General features: G+C 48.1%; 1 protein-coding gene across 6 annotated transcripts; it reads left to right on the top strand.

Moving 5' to 3' along the window:
• The first annotated feature begins 789 nt into the window (after positions 1-789).
• Positions 790-12,129, top strand: LOC109779302 (U-box domain-containing protein 33). Of its 6 annotated transcripts, none has more exons than XM_020337898.4 (9): positions 790-1,193; positions 1,688-1,809; positions 8,969-9,090; positions 9,306-9,410; positions 9,534-9,969; positions 10,076-10,216; positions 10,324-10,851; positions 10,933-11,712; positions 11,820-12,129. In XM_020337898.4, exons 1-9 carry the CDS (start codon positions 929-931, stop codon positions 12,024-12,026), a joined length of 2,706 nt encoding a protein of 901 aa, XP_020193487.1. In that variant the 5' UTR covers positions 790-928; the 3' UTR covers positions 12,027-12,129. The 6 variants fall into 6 exon arrangements, with proteins under 6 accessions (XP_020193487.1, XP_020193489.1, XP_040248551.1 ...); XM_040392615.3 differs by lacking the exons at positions 790-1,193; positions 1,688-1,809 and adding exons at positions 4,483-4,596; positions 4,714-4,758; XM_020337899.4 differs by lacking the exons at positions 790-1,193; positions 1,688-1,809 and adding exons at positions 4,511-4,596; positions 4,705-4,758.
• Positions 12,130-17,534: the final 5,405 nt, after the last annotated feature.

The raw sequence follows: 17,534 nt of genomic DNA, 5'->3' as shown, positions 1-17,534 counted from the left end.
CATAAATCAAGAGAAAAAGGGACGAAAAATTTGAGAAAGAAAAATTAAAAAAACATAATATGAAAAAGAGAAAAGATGTTGACGTCAGTCGACTTAGACATGTTGCAAAGCGATCGACGATGCGCATACAAGATTGTGGGTGCAAGGAAAGGAGCGTAGGATTGCATTGAGGAGAAGAGGCTTGCAAAAGGAAAAAAAAATGAAGAGCATGCTATCATGTTCATGGATCCAAGCACGATGGCTACCACGTGACACATGTGGTAAGCAATTCAAACAATTTCAAAAAAAAATCCAAGCACGATGGCTGCCACGACGATGAGATATGAGATATTGGCAACTCACTCGTGGCGAGATATTGGCCCAATCGAGGTTCGGCCCGAGTGATAGTGGTGATGGCTTTTGGATGAACAACATGCGTATTTCTATTTGAATTGTTTGTATTGGATGAACTATATTTACTTTTTGTAGCTGAACTGTTTCATATGATGCATTTGAATCATGTTGGATTTTTCTTTTTTTTTTTCTCAATGTGTATTTTGAAGTTGGATCTCGATATTTTAGTAGTTGTAGACATATGTGTTGTGAACATTCACAAAAAGAAAAACAGAATTTTTTGACACTTCCAAAATTCGATTTTTTTTTTCAAATTTGGAGCATGGGAGCACTTGGGTCATTGCATCACCTAATATTCTGCCGGTTTTAGACTCCGTTAAAACTAATTCGGAACTCCCTGTCACGGACCCGGAGACCGTTGACCCGAAGTCGTGAAGCATTGATAAACACCAACTCGGCACGGCGCAGCCATTTCCCCCGAATTTTCCCCCGTCATCCCCGGTCAGTTCCTCAGAGCCCGCAACGCGCTCACGCAATACGTTTATAGGCAGCCGGCCGCGGCATTCATTTACTGGCGCCGTCGGAGTCAGCGGCGATGGAGGCGCACAGGCGGTGGGACACGTCGGGGAGCGGGTCGCGCTACAGCTTCAGGACGTCGGTGAGCAGCCTCGCGGACTTCGGCGGCGAGATTGTGGAGGCGGAGGCGAGACGGGCCGCCGTGGACAGGGTGTTCGTGGCCGTCCCCGGAGAGGTCAAGCACGGGAGGAGCGCCCTGCAGTGGGCGCTGCATAACCTGGCCAAGGACGGCGCGCAGGTCGTGGTGGCTCACGTCCACCGCCCCGCGCAGATGATCCCCATGAGTAAGGCTTCCTTATCTTCTTGGGTTATTTAAGCCATGAATTTCTCCGAGGAAGAAGGTATCCCCGAAATCGGATGCCGATGCCGTTTTGATTCTCAGTGAATGTGCGGTTCGTCAAATTGAATGGTTTTGTTTTGTTGGTAGTATTTTCTATTTTGCTTTGGCCAACAGCAAGCCGAGCCAATGCTTAGACTTTGACTATGTACACACCCAACAGGCCTTGAAGTTCAGCAACACAGTTCACTTTCTTAGGAAAAGCACCACCATTCGGTGTCAATCTAGCATAAATTCGCTGCAGTATATCGGGAACAACATTGCATAATTTATTTATTTTTAGATTCACAGGGTGGCATCAGCACAAATATTCGCTGACCATTTAACTGAAAATTTGCATCCCACCTTTATGTGGTCATTTTGCTTGGGAGTTCAGAGTAGACTTAATAGTAGGATTTGTCCTTGTCACATTTTGAACCCCTTGTCTTTCTGTTCTTCCAGTGGGAGCAAAAATGCACTATACCAGGCTGGATCCAGAACAGGTCAAGGACTACAGAAAGCAGGAGCTAGAAAAGGCATTGGAAAGGCTAGAAGAATATGTTGTGCTATGCACAATGCTAAAGGTTTTCTTCCTACATCTGCTACGTCTCTCTCATGGATAAACTAACCATAATCAAGGAAGATATCGTACTGCCCGCTTTGGTTCAGGCATCAAACCGACATGAAAATTTTCTGGACTTTTTGGTGCAACCAATGGAGTGCGGTGGCAAAACAAATTCGAAAATTAGCTTCAAATTCAAAGTGCATCAGACAAAAAAACTTCTTGGAACCTTGTATCACATAATGGATTTTAATTTTGCGTGAATACGTAGGTAGAGCAAATTGGTAAGTGCACGTGGAGTTCATTTAGATCTCTTTTCATTTTGATTTGGTGCCTCGGCCGACTTGGTTAGAATCTTGTAGTTAGGGGAGTTATTTACCCAAAACCATCACATTATGGGCTAGGGTAACAGATCAGTACCACATTTGAGGCAGGGCACAAAAAACCACTAACAATGGGGCTAATCTGTAACGCGGAGCACTGACGCTGCGTTTTAGCCCAGAAAACAGCGAAACCGACAGGTGGGGCCTGCTTGTCGGGATGACGTGGCAAAAAATTCCACGTGGGCAGGCTGACGTGGCGTGCCTATGTGGACAATTTACTGACTTGGACGAGGGTCCCACCTGTCAATGACTCGTGTGTTTATTTTCTTACTCTTATCTTTTCTTTTCCTGTCAATTCGGTCCCTGTAAATTTTCAACAAAAGCAATCGGGTCCTACAAATAAATTAAAAAAGTCATTGCGTCCCTCCCGTGCTCAAGGTCGACAGGACTTGCGCCCGCAGCCGTGCTCGTCGGACAGCAGCCGCCGTGAGGAGTGCAACGGCCGCCGCAGAGCTCTGTTCCCTCGCCCGGGTCGTCATCCAGTGCGCGCAGCCGCGGAGCTCCCTTCCAGTGTCGCCGCAGTGCTTCCTCCCGCCGCCCGTCGGCGTCTACTGCGCGCAGCCGCGGAGCTCCCTCCTGCGCCGCCGCAGAGCTCCCTCCCGTCGTCCATGGCGTATAGTGCGCGCAGCCGCGGAGCTCCCTCCGGCGCCGACGCAGAGCTCCCTCCTATCGTCCATCGGCTTCTACTGCGCGTTGCCACGCTGCATCTGCCTCCATTAGCCCGAGCAGGAGGACCCCCGCAGGAGACGGCTCGGGGGCTCTGCGTCGAGGTCGAGCACGGCGCGCGCCGCGGACGGGGCGGATGGGCACGAGGTCGACGCCGACGACGAAGGCGCCGGCGGGGGCACGGGCGACGGCCACCTGCATCCAGCCCCCCGGCGCCGCGCAGAGGTCGAACACGGCGCGCGCCGGCGGGAGGAACCGGAAGCGGTCGTCGAGCTGCTGCAGCTTGAAGGCCGCGCGGCTCCGGTAGCCCTGCTCCTTGGCGAGGTGGTAGTACTCGTCCTGCCGCTGCTTCCCCTTCGCCTTGCCCATGGAGCTCTCGACTTGCATCGGCAGAGATGGCTCGCCGCGCACAAGCTGCTCGACACAATGCTCCATAGAAATAGAGATGGGATGAAGATGACCATGTAGTCAATGACAGGCGGGGCCCGCAGCTCATCTGCCACCTCAGCTAGTCAAAGTTTTTTTGTGTGCTTGGTATTTGCCACGTCATGTGAGCTACCAGCTTATAGAATTCGAATTGGGGAGGAATTCGCCATGGAAGACGGATACAAGCTCACACGCACACGGTACTGGCCGAAGCCACCAGTTCCTTCCCAGATCCACACGCAACACACACCAACGGTAATGTACTAGCTTACACCCTTAACGGGCCCAGTTCGGGCCTGCAAGCCACTAGGGAAGTTGCCGGTCGCGAGTGGGCCGAGTAGCCGGCCCACGAGTACCATGATCGCTGACATTCCCCCCTTCTTCAGAACCGGCTTGTCCCCAAGCCGGGGCACGAGGAAACAACTGACGAAGTGAATCCTTATCCTCTCAGGTTGCCGAAGAAGCATCCCCTCCACTCCACTGAACTAGGACTTGTGCCAACGATCGGTTGTCGGCGCGGCGAAGGCGCTCCTGCAGTATCTTAACAGGGAACTGAAGATGAGCATCAACAGAAGGAAGCGACTTGAGTACCTCATGTTGTGGATGCACACAGCGCTTCAACTGTGAAACATGGAATACAGGATGAATATGACTAGCTGCTGGCAACTGTAAGCGATAAGCCACTTCGCCAATCTTCTCCAGAATCAGAAACGGACCAAAATACTTGAAAGCAAGTTTATGATTTGCCCTGTGCACCACTGATGATTGTACATACGGCTGGAGTTTAAGGAATACTCGATCTCCCACAGCAAATGTTCTTTCAGTGCGTTTCTTGTCAGCCTGATGTTTCATCCTTTGCTGAACACGCAACAAATGCTGGCGCACTGACTGCTGAACCACTGTTCGAGCATCCAACCACTGCTGCAAATCAACAGGATCAATTGAGTCTGAAGCCGAAATCCCAAAATGCCGAGGACCATGACCATAAAGAACCTCAAATGGAGATTTGTTAAGTGCTGAATGCCAGTTGGTATTGTACCAAAACTCACAAAGTGAAAGCCACTTTGCCCACTTGTTCGGATGAGCACTGATGAAACACCTCAAAAAACACTCCACTTGCTGATTAACACGTTCTGTCTGTCCATCTGTTTCAGGATGATATGATGTGCTCATATTAAGCATAACTCCTGTCCTCTTCACTAGAGCTTGCCAGGATTTGCTGGTGAAAACTGGATCCCTGTCAGATACTATAAAGAGAGGCATGCCATGAAGCTTATAAATATTGTCCAGAAAAAGTTCAGCAATTTTCTGGGCTGTATATGGATGTTTGACAGGTATAAAATGACCATATTTTGTAAATTTGTCAATGACCACCATGATGCAATCATACTAATTAGAAGATGGCAATCCTGAGATAAAATCCATTGTCACTGTCTCCCAAGCTTTTGCAGGAACAGGCAATGGTGATAGCAACCCAGGATAAGCCACTCTCTCAGGTTTGGCCTGTTGGCAAATGAGACAAGATTGCACAAATTGCTGTATCTGTTTCTTCATACCCACCCATTTAAACAGGGCCCTAATTCTTTTGTAGGTGACAGGAAATCCAGAATGACCACCCAAGGGAGTGTCATGGAAAGCTTGGCAAATTTTTGTGTGCAAACCACAGTCATTGCCTACCCAAATGCAACCCTTATACCTCAGCACACCTTGTAACAATTGAAAATTGTTTTTGGACTTAGGCTGCACTGACAACTGTTGCAATAATTCCTGTGCCTTTATGTCATCCTTATAACTTTCCACCACTTCTTCCAACCAACTAGGCTGAACCCCAGAGATTGCTAACACTTGAGAATCTGACTGTGGTCTCCTAGAAAGGGCATCAGCTGCAGAATTATCAATACCCTTCTTGTAAACAATCTTATAATTCAATCCCATCATTTTTGTGAGAGCTTTTTGTTGCCAGGGTGTATGCAGTCTCTGATCAGAAAGATTCACCAAACTTTTTTGATCTGTCCTGATAATGAACTCTTGGAACTGTAAGTATGGTCTCCACTGCTCAATAGCTAACAATATAGCTAGATACTCCTTCTCATAAACAGATAACCCTCTGTTCCTAGGACCTAGAGCTCTGCTGACAAAAGCAATGGGGTGGTCCTGCTGCATCAGAACAGCACCAATCCCAACATCACAAGCATCAGTTTCAACCACAAATTGCTTAGAAAAATCAGGTAATGCCAAGACAGGAGCATGAATAAGAGCTTGCTTCAGAGTTTGGAAAGATATCTCTGTAGCTGGTGTCCACACAAAGATAGCCCCCTTTTTCAACAGATCAGTTAATGGTCTACTGATCATCCCATAGTTCCTGATAAACTTCCTGTAGTACCCAGTTAAGCCCAGAAATCCTCTGACTTGCTTCACATCAGTAGGCACTGGCCAACTCTTAACAGTTGCAATTTTGCTAGCATCTGTTGAAACTCCTTCACTGCTAATAACATGGCCCAGATAAGCAATTTCTTGTTTAGCAAAGTCACACTTGCTCAACTTCACTCTCCATTGTTTTTCCAACAAAATACTCAGCACCTTTTCCAAATGTATAAAGTGTTCTTTCAAGGTTTTATTGAAGATGAGGATATCATCAAAGAAACACACTGCACAAGGATCTTCTCCTCTCAGAACTGGAGTTAGATCTGTGTTCATTGCCCCTTGGAAGGTATTGGGTGCACCTGTCAGGCCCATAGCCACCACAGTAAACTCATAGTGGCCAGTATGGGTTTGGAAAGCAGTCTTGAATTCTTCTCCAGGTGCTAGACTGATCTGATGGTAGCCAGCTCTTAGGTCTAGTTTTGAAAACCAACGAGCTCCAGCAAGTTGATCTAGTAATTCATCTATAACAGGAATTGGGTATTTGCTCTTAATTGTGAGAGCATTAACATCTCTAAAATCAATGACCAACCTCCAATCTCCTTCTTCCTTTTTCTTAACCATCAGAGCAGGGGATGAGAAGGGACTGTTGCTCACCTGAATTATTCCCCTTTGCAGCATTTCCTGCACCTGCTTTTCCATTTGTAGGGTCTGATGGACACTGGTTGAGCACCAGGGATTAACGGTATACTGTGATCATACTGTCTTCTGGGAGGTAGACCTGTAGGAGGAGAGAAGACCACGGCATACTTGTCCAACAGAGCCTGAATTTCAGGTAACTGTTCCTTTTGTTCAGAGATAACATTCTGAAAAATGGCCATAACTGTAAAAGCACATTCCTCAGGCAGATCTCCTTGCAAAGTGGCAGTAACGCCCTTGTACTGGAATGAAAGCCACTTCTGTTCCCAATCAATGTACATGGGACTATGTTTGGCCAACCAATCCAGACCCAAAATGCCATCATAACCCCCTAAGGACAATAGTCTGAAATCATGGGAAAATTCCTGACCTTGACAACTCCACTGACATTGTTTCACTTGTTGTGAGCAAGTCAATTTTCCTCCACCTGCTACCTTCACTGTAACTGCTTTAATATCAGTAATATCTGGAAGCATGGAATGCAAGGAGCTGTCCAAAAATGAGTGAGTGCTGCCAGAATCTACCAAGAACCTCAGTTCTGCATTTTTTATATTGACTAGCAAGGACAAGGATAGTGTAGACACACTGTTGCTTGTAGCAGCTGCTGACAACAGCATCAGATTGTCAGAGTCACTGTCTGAATCATCCTAGGAATGAGTGGAGCTTTGCAACTGATCAATAAGCTCTTGAACCACATGTAGCTGGACTGTAGATTTGCATTGGTGGTCCTTGGACCATTTCTCACCGCAAATGAAACACAATCCCTTGGCCCTCCTAAAATTCCTCAGAGAAGTCCATTTATCTTCAACTGGCAGGGATCTGTGGCCTTCAGTTGGTTTCTTATCTTCCATCGTCTTTGCCTTGTAAGGATAAGTCCCTGAAGGGTTAGTGCTTCTTTTTGTTGTGGAAGTATACTGCATTTCTCCCAGTTCCTCATGGAGCAGGGCCAACTCATAAGCCGTATCCAGATCGCGTGGTTTTTGCATGGCAATGGCCATCCGAACACCTGGTTTCAGACCATCAATAAAACGGGTGGTGTAGTGCAGAGGATCAGGGCTGGACTCATATGCAGTGAGTTGGTCATACAATTCTGCAAATTGTTCCACATACTCCACTGACCCAGTCTGGTTAATTCTGAACATCTTCCTCAAGAGGTTCTGGTGTTGGTTCCGGCCAAACCTTGTCTGCAATAGGTTGCAAAATTCAGTCCAATGCAGTTCTACAGTTCACCTCTGCACTGACTCCAACCATCGAGCAGCTGCACCTTCAAACTGGGCAGTGGCATAAGATATCCACCGGCTGTGGTGAGTGCCCCATAACTTGAAGTAATCCTCACATCTAGCTTGCCATAACCGTGGATTAGGCCCGTCAAACCGCGACAATTCCACTCGGGGACCTGAGTTGTGCTGCTCACCTTGATCCAGGACAACGAGTTCGCGGGGCGACTGAAATTCCCGGGGAGACGACAGATCACGCGCTCCGCGAGCAGGTGGTGGAACGTAGATGTTCTGGGTACGCACTTCTCTGCCAGCAGACGAGCTCCCAGGCCTGGCCTCGTAGTCGACCTGCTCGATGTCGACGAGCTCCAGATCGGAGCGGATCTGCTCGATGTCGAGATGGAGCTCGGAACGGACGCCGTCGACGCAGGCCGTGATGAGCCCGTCCAGGGTCTTGGTCGATTCCTGGAGCAGCTTGGTCATGGACTTGAGGAGGTCGTCGCTGTGTACCTTGAGGCGCTGCTCGAGATCGTCGGTGACGGCCGCCTTGACGAACTCATGGATGTTGCGGCCTTCCGCCGACAGCTTCTCCATGGCCTCTCGCCGGCGAAATTCGCTGAATCTGGTGTGGTGGGAGTGGCGGGGAAGCTCCAGGATGGAACGGCTCTGATACCAGATGTGAGCTACCAGCTTATAGAATTCGAATTGGGGAGGAATTCGCCATGGAAGACGAATACAAGCTCACACGCACACGGTACTGGCCGAAGCCACCAGTTCCTTCCCAGATCCACACGCAACACACACCAACGGTAATGTACTAGCTTACACCCTTAACGGGCCCAGTTCGGGCCTGCAAGCCACCGGGGAAGTTGCCGGTCGCGAGTGGGCCGAGTAGCCGGCCCACGAGTACCATGATCGCTGACACGTCAGCCCGACAGGCGGGACCCACCTGTCGGATTCGCTGTTTTCTGGGCTAAAACGCAGCGTCAGTGCTCCGCGTTACAGATTAGCCCCATTGTTGGTGGTTTTTGGTGCCCTGCCTCAAATGTGGTACTGATCTGTTACCCTAGCCCATAATGTGGTGGTTTTGGGTAAATAACTCTAGTTAGGGGCGTAGCCAGGCCCCGGGCTGCCCTGGCCGTGGCCCTGGGCGTGAAGAAGAAATCCTTCGTATATTGTAGCTACAGTACACACTGTGCCAACGAGGCTGGCCCGGGGCGTGGAGATATCCTGCCCACGCCACTCTTAGATGAGTGTACCGTAAGGATGGGTTGTGCATGATACGGTTGCCACTAAGTAATCCAATATGGACTAACAAATAGGAGAATTTAAGAAGCAAAAGTGTATCCCAATTGCGAGATTTGTTTTTTACAATTTTGTTTTCACAGATCAGCTATGAGAATCTGCTTTTACCATTTTGCTTTCACAGGTCAGCTGTGAGAAGATCATAATTGAGAAAGATGATGTTGCTAAAGGACTTGAGGAGCTTATTGCCCTTCATGGCATCACCAAGCTTGTCATGGGAGCAGCTGCAGACAAACATTACTCAAAGTATGGACCAAACACCTTGATAGTTCTCTTCTAATGCCATATTTTCGTAGTTATAAGATCTGCAGAATATCATCAGAATGAAATGATACACCACGAATCTTGTTTGTTCCTGATAAGTACCAGTCCATGTATGGTGCTACTAGTAACAAACGAGAAACAAAAAAGCCTTGACATTTTATGATATCAAAACCTAAAATTTGATGGCAAAATTGTAGGAAAATGAAAAGACCAAAGTCCAAGACAGCACTCGGACTAATGGAAGCAGAAGCCTCACCATGTAAGATATGGTTTACTTGTAAAGGACAACTGATATGTACCAGGTAAGATTAAGCCAACAGCCTTAAGATAGGCACTTAGTTTTCCTTTATATGGATCTCAGTAGAGTGCATTGAGCAACATATGAAAATTAGTTTGCCTTACCTGTCAATGGCTCAATGCTGCAGGGAAGCAAACACAACCATTCCCATGATACCACCATCACCTGCATCGACAGTTGCATCAACATTATCAGCAAGCAGCATTTCCAGCCGCATGAGATCGATTACGATCCACCACTCAGAGAGTGAAGCACCAAGCTCAAATGGAAGTCCACAGCAGAATCTGAACAGATCGAGAACAGAAGTGATGCGGCATCACTCTCGAGGAGCTGGTGGTACGCCACCTCAGCTATTTGAACCTTTGGAACTCAATGCGAATGCCAGGCCAACAAGAACACCATTGAGTTCTATGGATTCCTGGGATGAATTTGGGAGGAGATCACAAAGCTCCTGGTACAATCTATCAAGGAACGATGATGCAATCAGTGTCTCCGAATCAGCAACACATCATCCAATGCACGAGTCTGACGATGACCACTTTTCATCTCCTTTTCATGAGCTCGTACGTATCACCTACTGTTCTGTCGAAGTCTCGCAATATTAATCACCAAAGAAAGAACTCCACCTAATGAAATGCAACAGATAACTGAAGTGTTTGTGCCATACAGGAGAATCCAGGTGCTGATGCGGAAATGTATGGTAGACTTGAGGAGGCTCTCCGCGAAACTCAAGAATCGAAGAAAGAGGTGTTCGAAGAATCAACCAAGCGCCGAAAAGCCGAACTTGATCTGCTTTCAGCTCTTCAAAAGGTAACTGGTTCTGAGTTCTAACCCATAAGTCAGTTCTTTTAAGGCGCATAATTTCAGATTGTAAAGCGCCTGCACTGAAACCAACTAAAGACAATCTAATCTTACAGGCCAAGGAGTTGGAGAAGTTGTATCATCACGAGATAAGACAGAGAAAAACAATCGAGGAGACACTCGTGAGACAGGCGCAGGAGCTCGAAGCAACGAAAATTCAGTGTGACACGATATACGACCAACTACATGATGCAGAAGAACAGAAGGCCGTGTTGGAGCAGCGCATGACCGAGATGGAGTCTGCTCTTAGAGATGGCGAGGAGAAGCTGGCCACAAGCAAGTGCCTTCTCGAAGCGCTCCAAGCAGACAAAGAGAAGCTGCAACAAGAGAGAGATGCCGCGGCAACCGCGGCTGCAGAGTTGCGCCAGAAGAGCGAGCAGAGAATTTCTATGGCGACTGAAGCATTGAACACCGAGTTCTCCGCCGTTGAGCTCGAGCAGGCAACTCGGAGCTTTGACGAAGTGCTCAAGATCGGCGAGGGCGGGTTCGGGTGTGTCTACAAAGGCTCACTGCGCAGCACAACCGTGGCTATAAAGCTGTTGCATCCGAAAAGCTTGCAGGGCCAGTCAGAATTCAACCAAGAGGTAATCCTTCAGTTGATCGTCGTTGGCATCAGTTCACAGAGTCGGTCATATCTGATCCTGCAGTGATAAACGCCATGGCAGGTTGCTGTCCTCGGCAGAGTAAGGCACCCGAACCTCGTTGCGCTGATCGGGTCGTGCCGGGAGGCGTTCGGCCTGGTGTACGAGTACCTCCCGAACGGCAGCCTCGAGGACCGGCTCGCGTGCGCGAACGACACGCCGCCGTTGACATGGCAGGTGCGCACCAGGATCATCTACGAGATGTGCTCGGCCCTGACGTTCCTGCACTCGAACAAGCCGCACCCGGTGGTCCACGGGGACCTGAAGCCGGCCAACATCCTCCTGGACGCCAACCTGGTGAGCAAGCTGGGGGACTTCGGCATCTGCCGCCTCCTGACGCAGTCCGGCACCTCCACCGCCGCCACCACGCTGTACCGGACGACCACCCCGAGGGGGACCTTCGCATACATGGACCCGGAGTTCCTGTCGTCCGGCGAGCTGACGCCACGCTCCGACGTCTACTCCTTGGGCATCATCATCCTGCAGCTCCTGACGGGCAGGCGGCCCCAGAAGATCGCCGAGGTGGTGGAGGACGCGGTGGAGAAGGGTGAGCTGCACACCGTCCTCGACCCCTCCGCGGGGGCCTGGCCGTTCGTGCAGGCCAACCAGCTCGCGCACCTCGGCCTGCGGTGCGCCGAGATGAGCAGGAGGCGCCGCCCGGACCTCGCCCGGGAGGTGTGGACCGTGGTCGAGCCCCTGATGAAGGCCGCCTCGCTGACCGCCCGGCGGCCGACGTTCGCTGCCTCGTCGGCTTTGCCGGACGAGGCTTCCACGCCGTCCTACTTCGTCTGCCCGATCTTCCAGGTATGTACATCAGTACATGACATGACGATGCACGATTTTTTGGCGACCAAGATTGCAAGGTTCAACGAATCTTACCAAATCATTCTTCTGTCATGGGTGGTGAGCAGGAGATGATGAATGATCCGCACATCGCGGCAGACGGGTTCACGTACGAAGCAGAGGCGATCAGAGGGTGGCTGGACAGTGGGCACGACACGTCGCCGATGACCAACCTGAAGCTCGCGCACCGCGAACTCACCCCGAACCGGGGGCTCCGCTCGGTGATTCTCGAGTGGCAACAACAGCATCGGCAGTACCATGAGGACTGGAGATGACCAATCCTTGAACACGCACGAAATCCTGTAAATGGTGTACATAAAAGTTTGAATCGAACAAAATTATTCCAAGGGACGGATTTACCGATAGTGATCTGGAAAATTGCGTGCCGTGCGTGGAGTCACTACTACAGAAGAACTGCTCATGACCGGCGAGCGCCAAAAGGCTACCGGTGGCGGGAGCCCGGGGAGGGCGTGGTGCCACTGTTTATGGACATGTAGACTTTCTGGAGAGCCGTGGGTCGACGGCAACACACGGTCTCCACCAGATCGAACAATCCTCTAGCCGTCGATGCTGTGTATGGATCAGCCAGGCGGGTTGGATCAATGCTAGGGAAAGGGAATGTGAGTTTAAATAGAGCAACTAGTTAACGATCGCTCCTTTGAAAGCCTCCTAACGATCACTTAGGGGTGTGCTGAGAGCGTCCTCAGCCGCTGCCACGTGTCGTGTTCTGGGGTTTTCTCTGGATTTTTTTTTAAATCGCACACGTTTTCGGCTTTTTAGACTTTTTTTTGGGTTTTGGTTTTTCACATGTCTTTCTTAGCTTTTAGACGAAAAAAATTTGCGAGAAAAATGTGCTTTTCTTTTTTGCTTTCGCAAGAGGCACGGTCACGGATTTTTTTTTCTTCCGCGAGAGGCACGACCGTACCTCTCGGAAACGGAAAACAAATACGTTATCTTTTTATTTTCTTTCACGAGAGGCACGGTTCTGCTTTCACGAGAGGCACAGTTTTGCTTTTGCGAGAGGCACGGCGAAAAAGAAAAAATGTGTTTTCTTTTTTTCATTTCGCGAGAGACACGGTTTTGCTTTCGCGAAAGGCACGGTTGTGACTCTCGGAAAGGGGGAAAACTTGTTTTCTTTTTTTCCTTCCGCGAGAGGCACAGTTTTGTTTCCACGAGTGGCACAGTTTTGCTTTCTCGAGAGGCACGGCCGTGCCTCTTTTGGAAAGAAAAAAAACATGCTCTCGTTTCGGATTTTTCATTAAAAAATGTTCGTCAAAATCTATCAACATGGGATCTAGTTTGAAGATCTCGACACGAGTAATTCAATGGTGAAAACGGTTCGAGATTTGGATGCATTGTTTAAGAGATAAAACATTTTGAAAAAAAAAGAAAACTCTCAAGTTGCGACAAGTGACGCATTACATGTGCATGCAGTGCTCACTTGTCGTATTGTATTCCGGGGGTGAGAGTGATCTTCGGAAAGAATACTTCTCAATTAGTGATTTCGGAGTTTAAAGATGTGAGTTTGCTGGTGAATTGGGCTTGGGTAGTTGAACCCTCTAATCAGACGAGTGACTTTCTCTAATTACCTAGCACTTCATGCGCCGGTTCAGGGAACTGGCGCCCACTGGCGAACCTAGTGGGCTGGCCCAGGAACATGTAGCGGTATAGCGCGGAAACCTCTCCCATGTGATTATAGGTTCTGATTGCATGCAAGTGGTCTCAGATATTAGGGAGAACGTGCTTTCATCTTATGCTGTAGTCATAGATGAGATAAGAGAGACTATGAAAGATTTTGTGAGTTCTTGTTTCAGATATGAGTGTAGGGAGGCAAATGTTGAAGCTCATGCCATTGCCAAGGCTGCTTCATCTCTCCCTTCTGGTCGCCGTTTGTGGCTAGGGATCCTACCGAACATCACTTGTATTCCTTCCTTATTATCTTTTGAATAAACCCTAGTTCACCTCAAAAAAAAAAGTTACTCCTGTAAGGATTTGAGCTCCCGCCGTTTAGGTACAAAGCACCGTGCCATGTTACATTTACTAAGAGCTAGTGATAGCCTCAAAAGAAAAACGAAGAGCTAGTGATTGATTACAGCGTGAAATGTTTAAGAACTATCAGTGCTATTTCTTGCACATACATTTTTGAAAAAACGTGATCTTTCTTGGGGGAAATGTGAACAAAATAATAAGAAAAAATTACAAAATAAAAAATTCATGTATTCAATAATATTTCATGATTTTGAAAGAAATTCATCAATTTTTAAAAATGTTCACAAATTTGAAAAACTACATCGAGCTTCAAAAAAAGTTCACACATTCGAAAAAATGTTCATCGATTTTGAAAAAAAGTCCATCGATTTTCAAGAAAAGTTCACGAATTTAAAAAAAGTTCATCAGTTTCATAAAAAGTTCACAAATTCGAAAAAAAGTTCATTGAATTGAAAAAAGGTTCATGGATTTCCAGAAAAAATTCACAAATTCGAAAAAGTTCATCGATTTTAAAAAAAGTTAATAAATTCGAAAAAAAGTTCATCGATTATCAAAAAGAATCGAAAATTCATAGAAAGGGTTTATTGATTTGAAAAAAAGGATCATCTGTTTTAAAAAATAGTTCAAAATTCGTAAAGAAGTTCATTGATTTTTTAAAAAAATCAACGATTTTCAAAAAATTTCATCAAATTTTTAAAAAAGTTCGCAAATTCCTAAAGAAAACATCGATTTGAAAAAAATACATGAATTTCAAAAGTTCACGAATTTAAGAAAAGGAAAAAAGAAAAAGATAATTAATCACAAGAGGTGACGTGACCCGAGTGGTTTACGAAAAGAATCGAAAAAAGATCGCAGGTTCTAGTCACGGGGAACCCACCGCGAGTGTGCGTTTTGGAGTTTTAGCAGGAAAAAAAATCTAAATGGGCCAGCCCGTTGGGCGGGGGCGTGCGCTTCAGCTAGCAAATACTCCCTCCATTCCTTTATGTAAGGTGTATAATTTTTGGCACGGTGACGAAGGCACGTATTACACAATTTAGGACAAAATTAACCTTGGCTATTAGCGGCAAGTAAATTATTTAGCCTTGGAAAGGAATAGACACACACAATCAAGAAAGAGATACTTTCCTTTTTGTCTCTATAATGAGAGATACATGCAATCAGAGGGAAGATTCTTTCCTTTTTCTGAAGGGCTAAAACGGAATTACGAGGAATTAAAAAAATGCATCTTACATTATGGAATTTTATAAAAAAACAACAAATATACCTTATGAACAGAGGGAGTAGTAGTGATTTGCCTCCAACCAAATAGGATTTTAAAAGCGTGGGAATAGATGAAATTGTTGTAAATATGCCCTAGAGGCAATAATAAATAGGTTATTATTATATTTCCTTGTTCACGATAATCGTTTATTATCCATGCTAGAATTGTATTGATAGGAAACTCAGATACATGTGTGGATACATAGACAACACCATGTCCCTAGTAAGCCTCTAGGAGACTAGCTCGTTGATCAATAGATGGTTACGGTTTCCTGACCATGGACATTGGATGTCGTTGATAACGGGATCACATCATTAGGAGAATGATGTGATGGACAAGACCCAATCCTAAGCCTAGCACAAGATCGTGTAGTTCGTTTGCTCAGAGCTTTTCTAATGTCAAGTATCACTTCCTTAGACCATGAGATTGTGCAACTCCCGGATACCGTAGGAATGCTTTGGGTGTACCAAACGTCACAACGTAACTGGGTGGCTATAAAGGTGCACTACAGGTATCTCCGAAAGTATCTGTTGGGTTGGCACGAATCGAGACTGGGATTTGTCACTCCGTGTAAACGGAGAGGTATCTCTGGGCCCACTCGGTAGGACATCATCATAATGTGCACAATGTGACCAAGGAGTTGATCACGGGATGATGTGAGTTACGGAACGAGTAAAGAGACTTGCCGGTAACGAGATTGAACAAGGTATAGGGATACCGACGATCGAATCTCGGGCAAGTAACATATCGATAGACAAAGGGAATTGAATACGGGATTGATTGAATCCCCGACATCGTGATTCATCCGATGAGATCATCGTGGAACATGTGGGAGCCAACATGGGTATCCAGATCCCGCTGTTGGTTATTGACCGGAGAACGTCTCGGTCATGTCTGCATGGTTCCCGAACCCGTAGGGTCTACACACTTAAGGTTCAATGACGCTAGGGTTATAGGGAAAGTATGTACGTGGTTACCGAATGTTGGTCGGAGTCCCGGATGAGATCCCGAACGTCACAAGGAGTTCCGGAATGGTCCGGAGGTAAAGATTTATATATGGGAAGTCCTGTTTTGGTCACCGGAAAAGTTTCTGGTGATTTCGGTAATGTACCGGGACCACCGGGAGGGTCCCGGGGGTCCACCAAGTGGGGCCACCAGCCCCAGAAGGCTGCGTGGGCCAAGTGTGGGAGGTGTTGGGAATCGTAGCATAATTTAAAATTTTCCTACGCTCACCAAGATGCATCTATGGAGTATACTAGCAACGAGGGGAAAGGAGTGCATCTACATACCCTTGTAGATCGCGAGCGGAAGCGTTCCAATGAACGTGGATGACGGAGTCGTACTCGCCGTGATCCAAATCACCGATGACCAAGTGCCGAACGGACGGCACCTCCGCGTTCAACACACGTACGGTGCAACGACGTCTCCTCCTTCTTGATCCAGCAAGGGGGAAGGAGAGGTTGATGGAGATCCAGCAGCACGACGCCGTGGTGGTGGATGTAGCGGGATGCCGGCCGGGCTTCGCCCAGCGTATACGAGAGAGAGAGAGAGAGGTGTTGCAGGGGGAGAGGGAGGCGCCCAAGGCTGTGTATTTGCTGCCCTCCCTCCCCCCTTTATATAGGCCCCCTTGGGAGGGGGGGCGCCGGCCAAACCCATCTAGGGTGGGGGGGCCAGGGGGGTGCCTTGCCCCCCAAGGCAAGTGGGAAACACCCCCACCCTAGGGTTCCCAACCCTAGGCGCATGGGGGGAGGCCCATGGGGGGGCGCCCAGCCCACCAGGGGCTGGTTCCCTTCCCATTTCAGCCCACGGGGCCCTCCGGGATAGGTGGCCCCACCCGGTGGATCCCCGGGACCCTTCCGGTGGTCCCGGTACAATACCGGTAACCCCCGAAACTTTCTCGGTGGCCGAAACTTGACTTCCTATATATAATTCTTCACCTCCGGACCATTCCGGAACTCCTCGTGACGTCCGGGATCTCATCCGGGACTCCGAACAACTTTCGGGTTTCCGCATACACATATCTCTACAACCCTAGCGTCACCGAACCTTAAGTGTGTAGACCCTACGGGTTCGGGAGACATGCAGACATGACCGAGACGCCTCTCCGGTCAATAACCAACAGCGGGATCTGGACACCCATGTTGGCTCCCACATGTTCCACGATGATCTCATCGGATGAACCACGATGTCGAGGATTCAATCAATCCCGTATGCAATTCCCTTTGTCAATCGGTATGTTACTTGCCCGAGATTCGATCGTCGGTATCCCAATACCTTGTTCAATCTCGTTACCGGCAAGTCTCTTTACTCGTACCGCAATGCATGATCCCGTGACTAACGCCTTAGTCACATTGAGCTCATTATGATGATGCATTACCGAGTGGGCCCAGAGATACCTCTCCGTCATAGGAGTGACAAATCCCAGTCTCGATCCGTGCCAACCCAACAGACACTTTCAGAGATACCCGTAGTGCACCTTTATAGTCACCCAGTTACGTTGTGACGTTTGGCACACCCAAAGCACTCCTACGGT

The sequence above is a fragment of the Aegilops tauschii genome, chromosome 6 (genome assembly GCF_002575655.3).
Source record: "Aegilops tauschii subsp. strangulata cultivar AL8/78 chromosome 6, Aet v6.0, whole genome shotgun sequence".
In the NCBI taxonomy this organism is placed as follows: domain Eukaryota; kingdom Viridiplantae; phylum Streptophyta; class Magnoliopsida; order Poales; family Poaceae; genus Aegilops; species Aegilops tauschii.
This window is presented reverse-complemented; position numbering and strand designations above follow the sequence as displayed.

What these genes read in the sequence shown, in the direction of transcription:
- LOC109779302 (XM_020337898.4), top strand. Translation starts at nt 929, where the DNA reads ATGGAGGCGCACAGGCGGTGGGACACGTCGGGGAGCGGGTCGCGCTAC. An exon ending in GGACAACTGATATGTACCAG is followed by an intron (nt 9,411 to 9,533) that starts GTAAGATTAAGC and finishes TCAATGCTGCAG; the next exon opens with GGAAGCAAACACAACCATTC. An exon ending in TGCTTTCAGCTCTTCAAAAG is followed by an intron (nt 10,217 to 10,323) that starts GTAACTGGTTCT and finishes CTAATCTTACAG; the next exon opens with GCCAAGGAGTTGGAGAAGTT.